The 20,826-nt window shown below is 37.9% G+C and overlaps 1 protein-coding gene across 2 annotated transcripts in view; it reads right to left on the reverse strand.

Moving 5' to 3' along the window:
• Positions 1-11,044: 11,044 nt before the first annotated feature.
• PRKG2 (protein kinase cGMP-dependent 2) overlaps positions 11,045-20,826 on the reverse strand; it is a gene marked incomplete at both ends in the record, with an annotated part of 88,977 nt that continues 79,195 nt past the window's right edge. For both annotated transcript variants that reach the window (XM_079709426.1, XM_079709425.1), the window contains 3 exons: positions 11,045-11,140; positions 13,605-13,671; positions 20,610-20,672. In XM_079709426.1, the coding sequence (XP_079565552.1) occupies positions 11,045-11,140; positions 13,605-13,671; positions 20,610-20,672 (226 nt within the window). The remainder of the gene's footprint in view (positions 11,141-13,604; positions 13,672-20,609; positions 20,673-20,826) is intronic.

Here is a 20,826-nt window from a genome sequence, read left to right on the forward strand (position 1 = left end):
AAATTGGAGTTACAGTTACACAGGTAATAGTAAAAAATAAAGTAGGAGGTGGAGCCATTTGTAAAGAGTGAGGGGCCAGAGGAATTGAGAAAAGTGGTGAAAATTTGATTTGACAGAGAGCAGTTGTGAGGAATGAAGAGAAAGTGAATACCAGAGTCCTGAATAGAGGATTAAGTCCAAAGTGTTGAATTGATAGTTGTATCTTTATATAGGCTAGTTGGCCTGTATAGGCCACGGAGTCCGAGTCTGACAGCAATTTGACCCTCTCTCGAGAGATGTGGGAAGAAGAGCAGGATTTGGGAGATGAAAGAAGAGGAATTGTGTTTTAGATATGTTCAGCAACCAGTACAAAAACTTCTAATATAGTAAATAAATGTCCAGAGTCTGATTAAAGAGTAGAAGTAACAGTGAGCTTTAATTCAGGTAGTAAAAAAAATTAAAAGATAAATAAAACCTGGCAAGTGGAAGAGGAAGGTGTGAATAAGGTGGTATGACCTAATATTTAGCAAGCATATTAGAACTTTACTCCATGCCTAAAGACATTTCCTTAGGAGGCTACACACTCCAAAAATTTTGGCAATCTCCTGGGTTACAAGAAAGTACATTTCTTCTCTTGATAGCTGCACATTATTTTGAACCAAAATGGTATTGTTTATCATTCCTATTAGTCTATATTTTTACACTTGGCTGGCATGGATTTCTGATGTGTTTCCATATATCTTTAGGTTGCCCTTTCCATCTAGAGAGAAGTTGGAGTAAAGGATAGCTTGATTCATAGCATGATTCTATAGGTGACTTCCCTGAGTAGCTAAGAATCTTTTGAATATATACTTCTTCCCACTAAAAATAATCTTGTTCCTTATTTTCATACTTGCATATCATGAATGCAAGTCATAGAAGCAAAAATAAATAAATCAATCAATAAATCAAGTCTTATGTGAAAGCTAGGAGATAAATTTGATGGGACAACCCTGCTAGGAATAACCAGAATTGAGCTTGAGTTGGAAAAAAATTAGAAAACTAACCAAGGAGAACTAAGAAAGCTGCATTGGAGTCTGTGGATTGGATCTATTCCATAGAAGAGAGGAAATGTAGACTCCTACAAAAGAAAGAAGTGATGAATCTAAGAAGTGAAGAGGATTGTTAGAGCAGCTGGAATCCCAACTCTGTTTCGTTCCAAGAAAAACTAAAAATATAGTAGAAATTGAAGTTAGCATGAAGAGGGATAAAAAGCTAAAACACTCCACCATCTAAAACAACTACAACATTACTTGTATATAATATACATATTTTGACTGACACCCTGGAACAGCATATGCTTGATAGTATTTTTGAGCACTACTGTTATGTCTGGTTTAAATTAGTACATGAAAGGCAAGGTCTTTCATTTTAACTAGTTTTTCACCCAGAAAATATACCACACAATGAGTAGGATTTAAGACCATTTTTTCCCCCTAGTAAATGGTCATAGTAATGGGAATGCTGTTATTTATCCATACTGACCTTCAACTATGAATAAAATGCACACAGAAGTTTCTTTAACAATGTTGGTTGAATACATGTTTGAAGTGTGTATGTTTCTTTTCCCTCCAGGGTAAAATATCCTCGTCTATTAAGTAGTAGAAACTATTACTTCATAAAGTTGAGGCATAAAGTTCAACTGAGATAAAATTTATAATGGACTTAGCACACTGCCTGTCACATAGTGCTTAAGATGTTAATCTCTTTACTTTTTTTTTATTTTTAACTTGAACAATGTAATCACCAATATCTGGCAACACTACTTGAAAAATAACTGAGACCACAAACAGTTCTTAGAAGAAGAAAGAATATTTTTTTAAAAATTACATATACATATACACATATACTTACATATACATATATACACACATATAGATACACCTGTATACATCTGTTTACTCACCTAGAATGTTGAAAATCCCAAGAATCATTCTTGTTGCTTCTTCTCATTATCTCATTCTTTGCATCCAGTCCTTTCACCTGTCACCTCTTTCTAAAACATAACCTCAGTATCACTCCTTGTATGTGACCCATTTGACATTCTAGTCTGAACTAGTTCCATTAGTTTTCCCCTGAATTAAACACTTCAACTGCCTGCTAACTGATCTGCCTGCTTCCTTTACTCCCCCATCTATGCTATGTGTTATGAAGATAGCACAGTCACCAGAGTGATCTTTTGAAAACATAGATCAGCCCAAGTCACTCTCCTGCTCTACAGGAGAAAAAAAAAAAAAAAAAAAAAAAAGGCTTCACATTTCTCTTGGGATAAAAACCAAACACTTGCCTGTGGTCCATGAGGTTCTGCTAATCTGGCCCTGCCTACCTTTCTGAGCTCTCACTATTCTGGAAACTTACAAGACTTCTGTTTCTCCAACATGCCAAATTCATTAATACCCCCAACAGCTTTTGCATTTAATTTCTTTGACTGGAACACTTTTTCCTAGACAGTCTCAAGGTTGTTTCCTTTGTACCATTCAAATCTCATCTCAAATGTCACTTACTCAGGAAAGCATTTCCTTACCACTTATTCAAAAACATTCTCACCTCTCTTCAGCCTCACTCTGTCACACTAACCTACTTAATTGTATTAATAGAGTTTATTGCTGTGATGAAAATTTCTTACTTATTTTTTCAAAGAGGGAATAATTCTACTTTTGAATTATTAATGTGATCTTGTTTTTGGCTTCCTGAGAACACATCTTTGTTCTTTTCTAGAATCATCCACCTGCCGATTAGGATTAGTTCCAGTAGGGTAGAACTGAGAAAGTCTTAGGTGACATTATGCTTTTGGAATTCAAAAGCCAAGCTTTGGTCCTGAGAAAGGATTATCTAAATTCCTCTATGTCCTTTAGCTTATAAAGGATCAGGTTTTGTGGAAGAGACCAGAGAATTTTATGTAAGTAAGGTAAGTCCAGACAGAAGAGAAAGAGGAGGAAGCCTGCCCTTTTCTAGCCTCAGGGAACTGTGGAAGGAAGGAAGGAGGAGAGGAAGGCGCTCCTTCCCATGTTTGGGATTCATGACAGGCTGCTCTAGGATAAACGTCAGCATAGTAACTTTGGGGACACAGCGTAGCCTGCAGTACAAGACTCTGAGCTATTTCATCCTAAGTCCCCTAGGCTTCTGCATTGTAAAAACAGAACCTATAATTCTGAAGGTCTTTTAGGTCGCTCATCAGAGGGCATCACCTTAGTAGGGAGTAGGTGGCTTTGCAGTGAGCAGGTCTCAGCTAGAGCTGGAAGGGACCACAGTCAATCCCCAAAGGTCTTTAGTGCCAGGAGTAACCACGGGGAAGCTCAGTCACTGAGGGAGGGCTTGGGCCCTGTCTCAGCCCAGAGAGGACAAATGATGAGCTTCTCCAGCCATAAACTTCTGCCATGAACATCAGTCAAACACATGGCAACCAAGTAGATATCTGGCCTAAGAGCTTTGACTCATCTTCCATCTTGCTCAGGGACGTAATTAGATTCTCTCTAAAGGAGAATCTGAGAAATTTTGTCTAAGAGAGACTGAACCTTTTGAAGAGCAATGATTCTCAAACTCTGGTTTATCAGAGCCTCCTGGGGAGCTTATAAAGCCCACAGTGACCCATGCTCTTTGAAGTGGAGTGGGGCCCAGGCCTTTATACTTGTATTAGTTCCCATCAAAAGTTGATATCCACCAAAATTTGAGAACCACTGCCCTAAAAGGACTGTTTAAATTACTTCATTGGATTAACTTTAAAACTAGATGAGACTTTTCATGTCTCTCCCTCTAACCAGTGGGTGGAAGCCCAAAGGAGATGAGATAAACTACAGATAATTTTTAAGTTATATTTTGTCTATGCACATCCAGATTTGATGTTGAGTTAAATTTTTTAATGCCCTCCATTTGTTTAACAATTTACTGTCATCCTCTTGCAATTAGAACATATGTTTCACGATGGAAGGGATCTTTATGTTGTTCACTGCTAAACGCCAGGTCTGGTACAGAGTAGTCACACAAATATTTGTGGAGGGAATCGATCAATCAGTTGGTTAATTAGCTAGTTAATGAAGTTATGCATATGTATGTAGTGGAGAGAATTTGGTGTCAGAAGATACTCTGCCTGGGGATGATGGAGAAGATGGGGGAACAAGGCATAGGAGATCTGGCAGAAGCAGAACTAGATATTTTTCAAAAACAGCTAAAAACACCCAGTGAAGTAAATCGCCTGTTGCTAACAAGTGAAAGCCTTAATTTGGATCTGTAGAAATAGGTCAGAATTTAGAGGTAAGGAACAAAGAGTCTGTAAAAGTTTGATGCAAAGATTTATGTAAATAAGAGCTTCATGCTGGAGAGGCCTGAGAGGGTATATCTGTCACCTGCCTTTAAAGTGATTTGATATAGTGAAATCTGTACTTGATGTTCCCCAGTCTCTCTTTTTTTTCCAATAATTTTTCTGGTATCTATCCTATCTCTCTGATGCAAGTATATGCTTTAAAGTGAATGTTCTTTATTATAAGATATAAGTTCAATGTATAAAACTTAGAGATAGAAGAAAATATCCATGATCATGCCACCGGGAGATCATCACCTAGTCATCCAATAAGTATGAATATATATTAGGACTGTGATTTTTGTCCTCCTGCTGTATCCTCAGCACTTAGAAGAGTGCCTGGAACAGTGCTCAATTAATAATTGTTGAATGAATCTACTAAGACATGCATTAAATATTTTTCTTCATATTCACTATTCCTTAGAATGATTCCACTTATTCCCTTTGATAAAGAAAAAAAATATATATATATATATATTTTAATATTTTTACTAGCCTTTCTTTACTTTCTTTGGCCTTGACTCATGGATCAAATTTTTAAGTATTTCTAGGCATACCTTAATGTTTTAACTCTCCTTGCCCCATTTGCTCTACTTGGTTTCCGGGATTGATGCATTGCTGGTATTCTTTCTTGATCTCATCATATTTTCTTCTGCTTTTCATTTTCCCAGCGCATGTCCACTTGGTTTTTCCTCACTGAGGAAGTTTGTATTTGTCAAAACAAATTTCATGTTACTTTTTATTACACCATTTTAAATTTATAACAAACAATTAAAGAAACAAAAATATCTTGGTTTTGTACTTTCCAAAACTGAAAATTCTCGAGCTCTAACTCAATTTAGAGCTTGCCTGTAAATTACCTGAGTCAAATTGATATTGCTGGTTTCAGTTGAGTAATGTGGCCTGTGCTCTATGTGCACTTCGATAAGTGAAGGTGGGTAGAAAGACAGGAAGCAAATCTCATTAGTTAAAAATTCTAAGTAAATTACATAAAAATAATGACATATATAGGTTTGAAATTGAGTGACTTGGTACTGTGTCAATTCAGCTAAGCCAGAAATATGTTCCCAGATTTTCCTTCTCTGTGTGGTTCTGAGTTTGGCTTTGCCACAAGAGAAATCTGCATAAGACCTGAAATGCCAAAATGAATAGCAGCCATATTTATACTCCAGACGTCAGCACAAGACCAAGCACAGTTGGAGCTCATGCACATTTTTGTTGATTTGCTGCCTCACCTTGGTGGTGAAGGGCAGCATTCAGGCTTGTGGTTCCTTTAGCTCCAGCCAGATTGCTCCTTTGGCATCTGCACATCCTGAGCCAGGTACATGTAAAAGGTGTCAGCTTATCCTGCAAGCCACCCATATGGCCAAGGTTGGCAACCATGAAATACAGATACAGATTCAAAAGTTCGTCTTCTTGGGTTCTGGCTTGCCAGTTTGTTCTCTTGTGCCCACTTTGTTCTTGTTTCCCTTACTTCATGTCCGTCTTTCCTTCCCAACCTAGTACTTTAATTCAACACGCATTTCTTATCTTACAGTCTCTGCAGGTCAGGAATCTGGGAGTTGTTTATCTGACTCCTCTGGCTCATGGATTCTCACTGGGCTTTGATCAAGTATTGGCTAAGGTTACAGTCTCATCTGGAGGCTCAAGTGAAGGAGGATCTACTTCCAAGCTCACTCCTGCGGTTGTTGGCAGGATTCAGTTCATCACAGGTTGTGGGACTGGGGGCCTCATTTCCTCATTGACTCTTGGCCAGTGGTTCCTTTAGTTATTTGCCACATGAGCCTCTCCAGAGAGAAGTTCACATCATGGCAGCTGGCTTCTATCAGAGCAAGCAAATGAGAGAGCAAGAGAAGGTGAACAGGACAGAAGCAGATTCACTTTGTAACATAATCTCAGAAGTGACTTCCCATCACTTTTATTATATTCTATTTGTTAGAAGGAAGTCACTAGATTCAGTCAACACTCAAGAGGAGAGGATTATAAAAGGGCATGGACACCATAAGCAAGGATCATTGGAAGGCATCTTTGAAACTGACTACCAGAGACTTTCAAAAGGCAAAAGACCTTCCAAGCATCTTAAGCATGTGCTGTACACACCCTCACTTTTAAGAAAATAGAACTTCTAAGAATCATTATTTCCACAGCATCTTCACAGAAAAGATTTGTGAGTGTAGCTTTTGCCTAATGGAGTGGATCATGAATTTATACATTGGAAATTCACAAAGTTTTTAAAAGAAATGTATCAACTTGCAATGGAGAGAGAGACAAATTTAAAAAAGGCATCTCTACCACCAAACATTTACAGGCAGGAAACAGGCTAAGAAGTCTATTCAGTTGAAAATACCAGCCATATCTTATAGAAAAAACAAACAAACAAAAAGGCTAACTCAGAGGCAGAACCCAGATTCTACATGGTGGGACCAAGAGCTGCAGAGAACAACTCACAGGGAGTAGGACTGAGCCGTGAGCAGTGAAATGGTAACACGTGTCACACCAGATTTCAGAATTCTATGGACCAGTGCTGCTTTGTGCCTCTCATCTTCTCCCTCTCAGAATGCAAGAATCCGTTGTGGTTATCCACTGGTCGTCTCGCCATTCAGTGTTGTGATGTGGTGATAGATGACTTGTTAACTAAGTGTACAGGCTTTCTGACCTAAAAGAATGTATCCAAGGAATTACACCTGAGGAGTCTTTATCCACACCTGAATTGAACTTAGATGACAAGATCCCAGACCTTGACCCTGAGTCTGATGTAATGAGATGATATTTTTAGGGAGACTCTTGAGAGGGAATGAATTTATTTTGCATATGGCAGTAATGTAAGTAGTCTGTGGCCAGAAAGTGGGTTGTGGCAGTTTTAAAACTTGTGTGCAAATTCTTTGAAACTCTCTTCATTAAGAAATGGAGCCTATGTTCCCTCCCCACAAATCTGGGTGGGCTTGTGCTTCTACCCATAGAGTATGGCAGAAGCGAAGTGATGTGATTCCAAGGCTGGTTCATAAAGTTTAGTGCAGCTTCTCCCTGTTGGCTGAAATACTTGCTCTTGAAGTCCCAAGCCACCATGAAAGGAGTCTGACTACTTTAAGGATGCCATAATGTGAGGAATTCAAACCATGTTGAGAACGTGTGTGGGCACACTGAACAGCAGTCCTAGTCTTTGAGTTGTCCCAGCCCAGGCTCCATATACATGAGTGAACGAGGCTTCAGGTGATTCTAGCTCCCAGCTGTTGAGTCACCCCAGTCTTTGAATCTTTTCACCTGATGCCTCAGATTCTGTGGTGCAGAGAAAAGCCATCTTTGCCATGTGCTGTCTGAATTCCTGACCCACAGAATCCCGAAGAATAAAATGGTGTTCCAAGCAACTAAGTTGTGGGTTAATTTGTTATATTGTTATAGCAACTGGATCTAAGCTATGTAAAACCATCACAGCTAAATTGAGAATGAAAGGCATATTTGAGGCCAATATTTAGCTTTGAAGGCAGTCAATAGTCAGTGTGTTTACAATTATTTTAGAATCTTGTGTGTATGAGATAATGGATGTAAATGCTCCTAGTACAATACCTGGCAATAAAAAACCAAGGATTTATTATTATACCAAAAAGAAATAGACGTATTTCCAAATGGTTATTATCAATGACCTACAAGTAATAATATTCTAGCCCAGTGTTCCAAAGCTTTATCTGTACCATCTCTAAGTTATAGGTGAATAAAGATGTGGTTTGTTATTCAATGTCACACAAATCTGGACAAAGCAAGAATTCAAACCCATAATTTTTGACTCCAAGTCTTACTTTTCACCACTACATTCTCCTCCCTCCAGACATTTTAATATTTAGAGAACATATCAGGAAACTACCATTGTGAAAAGTTGGCCCTGCAGAGAAGAGGCTCAAGAATGAAAAATTAACTCTGCACCCAGAAAAGACAGATTAGGAATGACTTAGTGATTAGGAATATGATGGGTCTGTATATAGGGGGATAATTTTCTGTATTTTCTAAGAATATATATATGTACATATACATATACATATATATCCTTAATTTATAAAAAGTTAAAACTTAGAAACTTAGGTGAGCAGTGAACTCTTAATAAAGCACTTCATTTTGGTGAGTGTTAACTCTTCATCACATGCACTAAAATTTGATTAATCATCTTTACTTCATGATTTAAAAGAAAAAGAAAAGGGCCTCCCTGGTGGCGCAGTGGTTGAGAGTCCGCCTGCCGATGCAGGGGATACGGGTTCGTGCCCCGGTCTGGGAGGATCCCATATGCCGCGGAGCGGCTGGGCCCGTGGGCCATGGCTGCTGGGCCTGCGCGTCCGGAGCCTGTGCTCCGCAACGGGAGAGGCCACGGCAGTGAGAGGCCCGCGTACCACAAAAAAAAAAAAAAAGAAAAAGAAAAGATTGATACTGGATTTAATTGGTACAATTGTGCATACAGATACCAATGATACATAAGGTCCAGGACTAAATGGTTATTAAGTCCCCTTTAATTCTAATAGAGATAGTAACAGTAGCTCCCATCTATGCAGCACTGATTATTTCACTGAAATTGGCAAAGGACTGTCTAGGTATCAATTTACTTCCCAAAACCGGCGCCTAAAGTAGGTATTATTTTACTGTGCTTTTTCTACAGGTGAGAAAGCTAGTACTCAAAAAAGTGAAGTCATTTTCGCAAAGTCGTCCAGCTACAAAATAGAAATGGGATTGTATTAATGGTTCAGTCTCTCATTTCTCCATCTTTATAAAGTACTCCAAAGGAAACACAATAAAATCACATGTGGAGATTATATATTGACATGGCCAGTCATAGCCAAAATAAACTTGTAGTACCCTAAGTTGGTTTTTATTTGTATATATGTAAGTCTTTTTTGAATTACAACTATTGATCACCTTTGAGAATATCATTGCTAGTATAACTGTACAGTTCTAATATCCACCCAATACATAAATTCCCTACATTTATAGGTGGGTAATTTAAAAATATATACATGGAAAAACATACAGTGCTTACAAACCAAATTCAAATAAAAATCTTTAAAAAATCTTAGAAATTCATTAAGCGGGTTATGTTGATCCTATTAAAAATGGTTCTTCTATGTACAATACATAAACTTTAAAAATACTACTACAGGAAAGAAAAATTCTTTGGTTCAGCAAAAGGATTCTAAATGTGGAAATTTAATTTGTTAAGGATGCACCTTCCTGGGTTGGGCCTCACTTATCTGGTTTAACACTTCAGAAGCAGATAGATGACTCTCTGAATGCTGAAAATATGGGTGGATGTGGATAGCGATGCTTTTCCTATAGAACATTAGCATATGAAAGTATAACCAGAAGCTTGAATAATGCAGGAACTTCGATGTTATTTTTACGCTGCCAGATCAAAAAGACAAAGAGAAAATCTGTTTCCCATCCATTTGGGAAGGAGGGTGGGAGAATGATCATGATCGATACATAAAAACATGCTACTAGTTAAGTTCTTAGGTTACTGGTGTCCAATGCTATTGAAACAAATCTATTCATTATTTGGAAGACTGCAGGGAGGAGCCGGGGGTGGGGGACAGATGCTGGATGTCCCTTTTACCGTCCCATCACTTCTCTAGCGGCTTGCCTGCCTTAACAATCTAAAATTATAAACACACCCATGACTCAAATGTCTCCTTAAAAAGTTATTAATGCAGCAGTGATTAGGCGTGCATCAATATTTGTCAATGGGATTTCCATTAAAATTAACTGTGGTTATTTCTATACTCTTGGTTTATTAATAGCAACAATCACAGAACTGGCCAAAATATCTCAGAGTTTCAAAGAGTCAGCATTTATACCTTTTAGAATTTTTTTTTCCTCCATATGTAATGGAAAGGAAAAGCCTTCACAATGTAGTTCCTGCATGTTTTCTAATTTGATTGTGAAAATATTTAATATATAAGATAAAACCTTTCCAAAGGCCCATCAATTAACCAGACATTATAACCATCTTTAACAAGACTTTTGAAAAGTCTCTGAGGTATCATAGCTGGTCACAGGAGAATAAAAATACTTTTTGCTTTGTTTCTCAGTTCCCCAATAGAATATAATTATCTGACCGGATTCATTAACTCATCTGTGTTAGAAAGTGGTACCAATGACTAATACTCAAATTTGCCTTTCCCCCGACTAGGTTCAGAAGCCTATCAATATTAAGTTGAACACAGGTGAAAATCAAGAACTTCTGTTGACTACCAAGTTTACCGCAAGCCATGACTTCAAGATGCCATAATGCTTACGTGGGATTGTTGAGAACGGGGGAAATCTTCCAGAATTCACCCTTGTTCTTCCTTCTATTTGAATGACTTAGTTGCTCAAGGGCAAGACACTTTTTAAACCTTATCAGGACTCAAAGGAGACAAATATGATTGGGATGGAGCAACAGATTGCAGAGAAAATGGTGTCCCTTTGACAAAAATGGTTCTGGCTTTGGAGAGGGGAATAGGATAGCCTTCAACATTTGAGAAAAGCAAAGAACAGAACACAAGAATACTTCACAGCATCTAAATGAGACATTATCATTCAGAACCACCTCCGAACCTACTATTTCCCACTCCCAGCCCATGGGCAGGGATTTCTTTTATCTAATGGTCTTCTAAAAGATAGTATAATACTCTGAAGAGAAATAATCAGTGTTGGATTGTTGGTCCTTATAGTCCTCTTGTGTATGTAGGGCAGTAATCATTTTTTCTTCTGTCAGAAGTCTTTATCCCAGCCTGACAGCTCATCAGGAGGCACCCCCTTCTCGGGAGGATACTTGTCAAAGTAGCTGTGATCTGTGGGTCCACTTAGCTAGTAGAAAAAGGATGAAACCAAAGGTGAGGATAATGTTGATGAAGCATGCTAGAACATATGGGGAATGTTTTCGGTATCTGAACACTAATTTTCTACTGCAACCACTTGTCATGTACATATAAGGAAAAGATAACCAGTTATCTTTTTTTTTTTTTTTTTTTTTTTTTTTGCGGTGCACAGACCTTTCACTGTTGTGACCTCTCCCGTTGTGGAGCACAGGCTCCGGACGCGTAGGCTCAGCGGCCATGGCTCACGGACCGAGCCACTCCGTGGCATGTGGGATCTTCCCGGACCGGGGCACGAACCCGTGTCCCCTGCATCGGCAGGCGGACTCTCAACCACTGCACCACCAGGGAAGCCCCAGTTATCATTTTTGAGTTATACTCTCAGCCTCATGAGATCTCCCCTTTAGAACAAATGGATTGGGTCCCAGAATTACGTGCAGTAGGAGCTACCTGGCTTATGGAGTTATTTCTGAAAGAAAAGGTGACAGAAATGATGCCTCTTTTTTTTTTTTCAAATTGGAAAATATTTTAAAAGGAAATATTTAAAAAATCAAAATTTGCCAGAATCCTTCTTCCACTTTATAATAAAGTTTCTCACTGATCTTGTATTTTTATATGGTTAATTGACCCATATAAATTCTCCAGAATGTCAAACAAAGGGACAATTCAAAATACTAGTGACCTTGTTGAAAGAGTGAAATGACTCTGGTATTAAATTACTTTGCAAATCAAGTGGTTTCCAATCCTTTGCTTTCAAACAATCTTCATTAGTACCTAATTGAATTATCAGCTGATAGATCACTAAAAATACTATTTATGATCCATCATAATGAGTTTTTTGGGGGCATAAGGAGACTACTCAGAAGGTGCTCAAAGTGACACTGCTATTATAAAATCCTCTGCTCTCATTTACTTATTTATGTGAACACAACTCTTATCACTTTCATCTATAGAAAAATAATTTCAAAAAGAAAGAGAATTGATGTGGATCTGATCCCATTTTTTAATAAATAATATTCATCCGCAAGTACATTAAATAATTTCTTTTCAAAACATTTTTGTTTAATAATTATTTAAAAATTTTTAATATATGTATGTTGTTTGATACTGCATGCTACAAAAATGTAATTATAACTGAATCCAGAAGAAATATTTGTGTTGCCAGCGAAATTTTTATTCTCACAAAAATTTTTAATTTTATAAAACTAAAATTGAAAGGCACTTAAAGAATGATTAATAGAAGACCATCCAGTATAAAACTCTTTTACATTAGGATGAAATTTTATAGAGAAAATCTAATGGAAATATGAAAATAGGAGTTTAGAGAGAAAAAGTAGTCATGTAATATTTCTATTTTTTAAATGGCTGATGGGTTTCATATCTCAATGGCATTTAGATTACACTGGATATATTTAAAGGGGCAAAGTAAGAGTAATGTTTTACTGTAAAATGTCAATATTTACAACATACTAGAAATTACATTCTCCACAATGCCTTAGACATGTAATGAAAAAATTCAGATGTCAATCTAAAAAAGGTACAAAGAAAGACAAAGATCCTCAAAATTCCTTTACAGAGGGCTTCCCTGGTGGTGCAGTGGTTGAGAGTCCGCCTGCTGATGCAGGGGACGCGGGTTCGTGCCCCGGTCCGGGAAGATCCCACATGCCGCGGAGTGGCTGGGCCCATGAGCCATGGTCACTGAGCCTGTGCGTCCAGAGCCTGTGCTCCGCAACGGAAGAGGCCACAGCAGTGAGAGGCCCGCATACCACAAAAAAAAAAAAAAGAAAAAAAATTCCTTTACAGAGAACACAACATAACATTTGTAGGGTGTGGACTAGATTATTCCTGAGCCATCCCCCTCCCTCCCCAACTTAGCAAATGTTCTGCTTTCTCTGGAGCTGTGCTGTCCAACCAGCAATGCATGGGGACTGAGCACTGGAAATATAGCTAGTTGGAACTGAGATGGCTGAAAGTGGAAAATCCACTTGGGATTTTTGAAAATTTAGTATGAAAGAAATAAATGTAACATCTTTATTAATATATTAATATTTTGTGTTTGTTACATGTTGAAATAATATTTTAATGTATTATGATAATTAAAATTAATTTCACCCATTTCTTTTTACCTTTTTTAATATGGATACTGGAAAATTTTAAATTACATGTAGGTTCATATTATATTTTTAGAACCATCTGTCAGCCTGACCAACACTGGCTACCTTGGGATTTAGATTTACATGTAATCCATTCTTAAGAGCTGAGCTAAGGTCCATTGAATACATAATACTATTTAGACCATATAGTCACAATTGCAAAGACACTTTCACTTAAATTTAAAAACTGTTAAAAAAATTTTTAATCTATTCTACACACACACACACACACATATCTAAAATCTGTTTACAAAAACAAATACTTAGAAAAAAATCAAGAGAGTAATATAGTAGATACCATACCTCTCTTTGTAAAGGTGATGGAAGGTTCCGTGCTTTCAGTCCTTCCCAATTAAAACCATTTAACCACCTGAGAAATCAGAAAAGTACAGAGAAATATTACTTATCTGATAAACTATTAGCATGTCAAGTCATCTGTCCACCCATTTTGTTGCCTGCTCCCTGCCTGCAACAGTATAGCTGCAAGTGATCAGAGGAAAATACCAACCATGCCCACACACATGTGTATCTCTCACAATAAATCCATGCCCACTACCCTCAGGGAGGCCTTTAACACTGCCCAGCAGTCAGTCTAGATTTCCCTGTTGTTCCCCTCCTCACACTCCCTTAGACTCATAATCCATACTTCGTCCTCTCTCCTCAAACTTTCAGACCTCCTATCCATCTTCCCTCCCAAATGATGGCCTGACTTCCTATTTCACTAAGAAACCAGGAGCAGAAAAGAGAACTTCTACAATTTTCCACCAGCAAACCTGCCTGTGTACACACATCTGTGTTTTCCCTTTCTCTACTGCACCGTGAATGAACTGCCCTTGCTTCTCGCTAAGGTCAGCTCCTCTGCTGTGTATTTGATCTTGTAGACATTCTCTATTCAGACATGCTCCTTAAATTCTCCTCCTGAATCTTTAACATCGTCTCTCCTGGGGCATTCGAATCAGTATGGAAACATTTAAATTCTTCCAACCATAAAGCAATCTCCCTTGACCTGAACTCCCCTTCAACTCTCACTCCATTTCTCTCTTCCCATTGGAGGAAAACTTGAAAGAGTAATCTAATCACGCTATCAACTGCGGACAAAAAACTGTTGCCTGCCACTCCAGTAAACACTAAATGTTGTCTGCCCTGAAGCCGTCAGCCATTGCAGCCACCTGATGGGGAATTCAGGATGGAGAAAAACTGAATACTGGCCCTAAATAGTTAAGATGCATATCTAAGGGATAATTTCAAGGAGCCCAAACTCTTACATCTTCCCATACATAGAAAAGCAGTAAAATCGTTGACTTGAGATGTCTTCTATTTGTGATTAGCGGTAATTTTTTTTTCTTTTTCTTTTTAAAATTGAAGTATAGTTGCTGTACAGCAGTATGTAAGTTACAGGTGTACAATATAGTGATGCACAATTTTTAAAACTTATACTCCATTTATAGTTATTACAAAATATTGGCTATATTTCCTGTGTTGTACAATATATCCTCGTAGCTCATTCTATACCTAATAGTTTGTACCTCTTACTCTCCAACCCCTATATGACCCCTCCCCACTTCAGCAGTAATCTTCCAATGTTGTACTACATGGTTTTGTTTTTAAAGCAAAAACTCTTATATATCCTGATTCCTCCTTTACCTCTTTGCAGCAGTTTCTCAGAGCTGAGAGGTTGTCTCCTGGGCTATAGTCCTCAGTAAGGTCTCCAAATAAAACATAACTTGCAACTTTTAGGTTGTGTGTTTTTCTTCAGTCGACACTACCCATTTTCTCCTGGGCACACAGCAATCAGGCTTCACCCTCTCCACTCCAGCGAATTCCCTCAATTCTCAGTTTTCATCTTACTCTTAGCACAGCTAATCACTCACACTTCCTGAAACACTTTCTTCACTTGGATCCAGAGACATGCCGTTGTCCTGGCTTTCTTCCTACCATCTTGGGTGCTTTCTCTCATTTTCCATTGCTATTTCCATAGGAAGTTGGCATGCTCTGGGGCTCAGTCCTTGGACCTCTTCTTCTTCCAACCACTGCCACTTTCTAGGAAATCTCATTCACTCTTGTGGCTTTAAATAGCATGTATAAACTGATTACTCCCAAACTGCTATTTCCACCACCACCCTGCCCCCCTCCACACACACACACACACACACAAACACACACTGCTTAACAGGCTGCTAGCTAAAAGTGCTATTCACCATCTCCCCACTGGATGTCTAATGGGCATCTAGCTGTATCAGGTCCACATTGAAGCTCCAAACTTTCCCCAACAAACTTCCCTCAACTCTTCCAGTTGCTCAAACCAAAGACTTTGGAGTTATCCTTTCTCTTACATCCTATCTCAGTCCATATGTAAATCTAGTCTGTTACGTTCAAAATACGTTGGTATTCAGAACCTGGCCAATACTCAACACCTCCACTCTACCAGCATGGGCCAAGCCACAGTTATTTCTTGCCTGTATTAGTATAATAACATCCTAACAGGTCGTCCTGCTTTTGTCCATGGGAAACAGCCCAGCAGCAAGGGTGATAATTTAAAATGCAAGTCATTTGGAGGAAATGTTCTAAGTTTGGAGGAAAACTTGAAAGAGTAATCTAATCACTGTATCACCTGTGGACAAAAAAAACCCTGTTGCCTGCCATTCCAGTAAACACTAAATGTTGCCTGCCTGAAGCCATTTGTTCACATCATGCCTTTGTTCAAAACTGTCCAATGCTTCCAATTTCACTCAGTGTAAAACGCAAAGTCATTACCATGTCTTTATTAAAACCCACAGGCCTTATCACCCTTTCCACCACCACCCTTCCCCCACCCTGCCACTGCCCTACCTTTCTCTTTCTCTCTCTCTTTGCTCCTTTGTCTCCTCAACATTCTTCCAACAAGCTTGGGATGTTCCCACTTCAAGACCTTTGCACTTGAGCCCCTGTAGCTGAATTGTCCTTTCCCCAGATTTCCATATGGTTTGTTTCCTCAACGCCATCAGGTATTTTCTCGAAGGTCATCTTCTTAGAGAGGCCTTTGTTGGCCATCCAGTCTAACATGGCAACCCCACCCCCATGTACTTCCCATCCTCCTTCCATACTTTATTTTCTCTCCTTATAACTTACTGCCTTATAATATACCTACTATACACTTGACTTAATCATTTTCTTTATTTTCTGTCTCCCCAACTAGAATGCAATCTCCATAAAGGCAGGGGTTTTTGTCTGTTTCCTTTCCTTCTGTGTCCCTAACACTTGCAACAGTACTTGACACAAAACAGGGGCTCCAATAAATGTCTGTTGAATAACTGAATGACTCTACAAGAGAACACCCTTACATAGGACCTCTAACTATCATGTCTTACAGTATCACACTGCCATGGTGGTGATGCTATTGGTGAAATGTATATAAGAGGCTCCAAGATAAAAAGTATTTTACAGTTATCTGTAATGAGAGGAGGCTGATGGCCAGATGAAGTTCTGTCATTTATTGCTTCCAAACTATTAATCTAAAAGGAAGGACTGATCTGGTCTTTAGGATACGTATCAGTCTTGGTGAGCTGGAAATGCAACACCAGAAATGAGGAGGACTTGCTCCTCTCAGACAGAAACAATGTACTCTCTCTCTCAGAATCTTATAAAGAACCTGGAATAATACTGTTTAAATCCACTGATCTTTTCTATTGGGACACTGAGGTCAGGTCAGCCAGCCAACAAAAATTTATGGAAAGTCAACTTGGTCCCAGGCATCAAAAACAACAAAGACCCTGCTTTTAAGATATTTTTATTTTGGCAGGAGGTGACAAGTAATCAAACAAAAAAGTAAACAATATAAACATTTACATTAATTTCATATACTAATACGTACTAGGAAGATAAAAGAGAATAAAATGGTGAATGATGACTGGGATAGTGGTGGGCTGGGAGGTGCTGCTTTTAGCTAGGGTGCTATCTGAAGAAGTGATATTTGAATTGAGGCCAGAATGAAGAGAAGGGAGAAGCCATGGGAAGATCTGTGGCAATGACCTTCTGAATGGAAGAAAGTGATAGGAATGAGCTGAAGTGTGGTGAGTGGAGGGGAAACAAGAGAAAAATATGTCTGAGAACCAGCCAGAGGCCAGATCCTATAGGGTCTTGTAGAACACAACAAGGAATCAAGACTTTATGCTTATCAGGAAGCCAGTAGAGAGTTGTAAGGAAGTGATGCAATCTAAATATGTTTTCAGAAGACGATTCTGGCTGCTATGTGAAGAATAACCGCAGTGGGGGGTGGTTTAAGGGTGGTGGTGGGAGGTATCAGAATGAAGGCTGGGAGATTTTAGGAGGCCCTCATATTCATCGGTCTGTCAACCGTATACGAAGTTACCCTTTTCTACCTTTTTCAATCTCCTCCCTCTCGTGGAGTTGGTTTGGGGTCACTCCTTGACTGGATTTCCCATTCCAAGTCTAAGCTTAGCAAGAGAAAAAGTACTAAAAACAGAAAGGGCAGGTTCTTAGTACATTCCATTTCATATGCCATTCTTAACCCAAAGTGACATTTTAGTCTACACTGTTGAGTCTCTAAGCAAAGAGAGTCAGACAGCAATGCTAGATGTATGACTTCCCTTGTCCTTGCTGCAGAACCACAGAAGTCCTCTCCATGATCCACCCATCACCTTCTTTGCACAGACCGAGCCTCCATTTTTAGGGATTTCTAGGCACACAGTTCTATGGATTCTTTTCTTTTGCCACCGATGACTGACACAATTCCTTTTCACATATTTTACGATGCTCTCTACCCAGATGCTACTCCATAAATATTAATAAAAATCATTACTGTTACTCTACTGAATCAAAGAGCCTATGCATTTCTTGCTGAGTACTTGTTACAATTTGACTTATGGCAATATTTACTTAACATGAGTGGTTATTCACTTAACACCTGGCCTTTTTGACACTAACCACATTTTAAGTAATCCAAGTGCCAGTATGCAGTCGTGTGTGAAAAATATTCACTAAAGAAATATTAGCAGCAAATGTACATAAATTGCTTCTTCATTTTTAGAAGAGTAGTAGCTATTCTTGAGAGTAAAATTCTAGAGACTGGAAATATTAAAGGTAACATTAAGAGACCTGAAACAAATTACTCCTCTACTTAGCAGGAAAGATTTAATTGTACCCTAGAAATATATTATCCCTCTTTTCAGAGAGGTGTCGGGAGACATGATTGGTACCTAGTTTATAAGTTAACTTATAAACAGGAGAGGAAGGAACTCTATTTTTAAGAAAGATGATTTAACACAGACTGGACAAACATATAACAATATGCCACGTTTAACTGTATTGTTTTTAGATACAAAATTGAAGTAAATGGTTCTCCAAGGAAAAAAGATGTTTTACTTTAGAGAGGAGTGGGAAAATCTGCTGACAAATTTTAGAAAGAATGTTTTTTTAAGAAAACATTACAAGAATATACTGGGTAGTGAAGCTATATATGCCTTGGAGACTTATGGAAGGTTATAGAACACTCCTATTTGAAAGCAAAGAGAATTCTATTTTTCAGACCCCCGTGCGTAAGAAGCACTATGAAAATCAGATGAAATAATGTTTTTGATCTTCCTGAGCTCACCGGAAGGCACTGTGTACATTTGGTACATCTTATTAGTGAACTCTGCCCTACACACAGCAGCTTCAGCTGTATGCTTCAGCTACTTGGCAAAGAACACCTTGTCTGTTAAGAAGAGTGGGCAAATTAATCCCTATGGGGAAGGAAATTCAAAATTCTTCATTACCATGCTGAAGTGAGAAAATCCTTTAGCGTGAATTTGCATGTGCATCTAATCACAATTTGACAGCTATATTTAAATGAGCCTCAGGTAAATAAGAAGAGATAAAAAGGGAACCTGTTAACAATTATATCACTTCTATTTCCCATCTACCCCAGAGCAAACATGAAGACACTTCTTTAATGAGATAAAAGAGGAAATACATTGGAAGGGAGACTTTAATTGACTGGACACTTGTTTGTTCAATATGAATGGTGTGTCTATGTGTCATTTTATCATGAGAAAAGAAACTGTGATAACAGCACGTAGGAAGAGAGATAAATTGGAATCTAAGACAAATAATGAGCTTTACACTAAAGACAATCCAAAAGATGACAAAGAACAATAGAATACGTATTTTAATGTCTATAAAATCCACAGATGTGTCTGTCTCCATCTCTTCCTCCCTCCCTGCTTCCCCATCCCTGTCCTGATATATCCTTATGGCACAGCCCGATATGAATTTACAATGTTGAATACATGGCTTTATTTCAAGAAACTTCATGAATAGATAGAGCAAGGCTGGCAGCTTGGGGATTTTTTTTTTTTTTTTTTTTGAGCTGCACCACTGCTGTTCAGAAAAACGAATAGTGTTTCTATTCAGCAGCATCTCTCCCTTTATTTTCACACTGTGTTGATGTGCCCCTAATTCTTCAGTAAAAATATCCAGAGAGGAATAAAATGTTGAGAGGTGTTTTTCTTTCTGAAAGTGAACACAGCAGTGTGCTCAAAGGTTTTCAGTAATGAAATTCTCAAACTTATTTTTTGTACTATCAATAGGTGATGTTTCACTTCTGTAAATCATAAACAAAATCAAAACATCTCAAGGATTGCAGGATTTAGCTAGGCATAGATTAAAAAAAAAAAAAAAACAAAACTCCAAGGCCTGAACTTCCACATATGGAACGAAATCAGAGAGTTTATATTATGGAAGTTATTGATGGTTTTAAAGACCAGCTTTAGAAATTCACAGACCTGAAAAAGGTGCTTGTTAGATTATTACATAAGGATAAAACACTGTTTGAGGTTTTGTGGAAATCAATGTACTTTACTCCAAAAGTAAAATACGATAGGAAGCTTCAAAATGTGGAGAGCTGGTCAAAGGAAAATTATATTTAAAATAAATATATAATATTAATTAAAACTGAAATAGAATACTATTTAACAGTTGGTTTAGCTGACCCATTCTCTAGAATATTGAGAAAAATAACTATCCTACTTTAACTGTAAATGAAACGTCAAAATTAGAACTTGATTCCTTTATAGATCCAAGTTAATATTAAAAAATAATAATGGAGATTGCAGCAGATAAAAAGCTAAGTTGCTATAACTTGAATATGTGATTTTGTCATTTGTTTTATAACTTCTTCGCAGCTAGTAAAACACAAATTAAAAATAAAGCACCAAAAAGGAAAACTTGATCATCTGTGTAGGGATCTTTACAGACTGAGAGAAGCTTCAAGATTACCACACTTTAAAAATAAATTTCTAGATTTTTCTGGGCAAATAAGTAACTATGTACCTGTGTTTCTTAATGTCATTGATTCCATTCTTCAGATTTCCTAGTCTTTCTGTTGGATTTTGCCTAAAATAAAAATTTTAAGTCAATTTATAGTAATTATGTTTGAGTGAATTTTACATTAAAATTTAACAATTTTTCTTTATTCATCCATTCATTTTGTCAACAATATTCATAGACCAGGCACATCTGAGTATAAAGGAGATGGAAAACACATGCC

This window comes from Hyperoodon ampullatus (genome assembly GCF_949752795.1).
Source record: "Hyperoodon ampullatus genome assembly, chromosome: 1".
NCBI lineage: Eukaryota > Metazoa > Chordata > Mammalia > Artiodactyla > Ziphiidae > Hyperoodon > Hyperoodon ampullatus.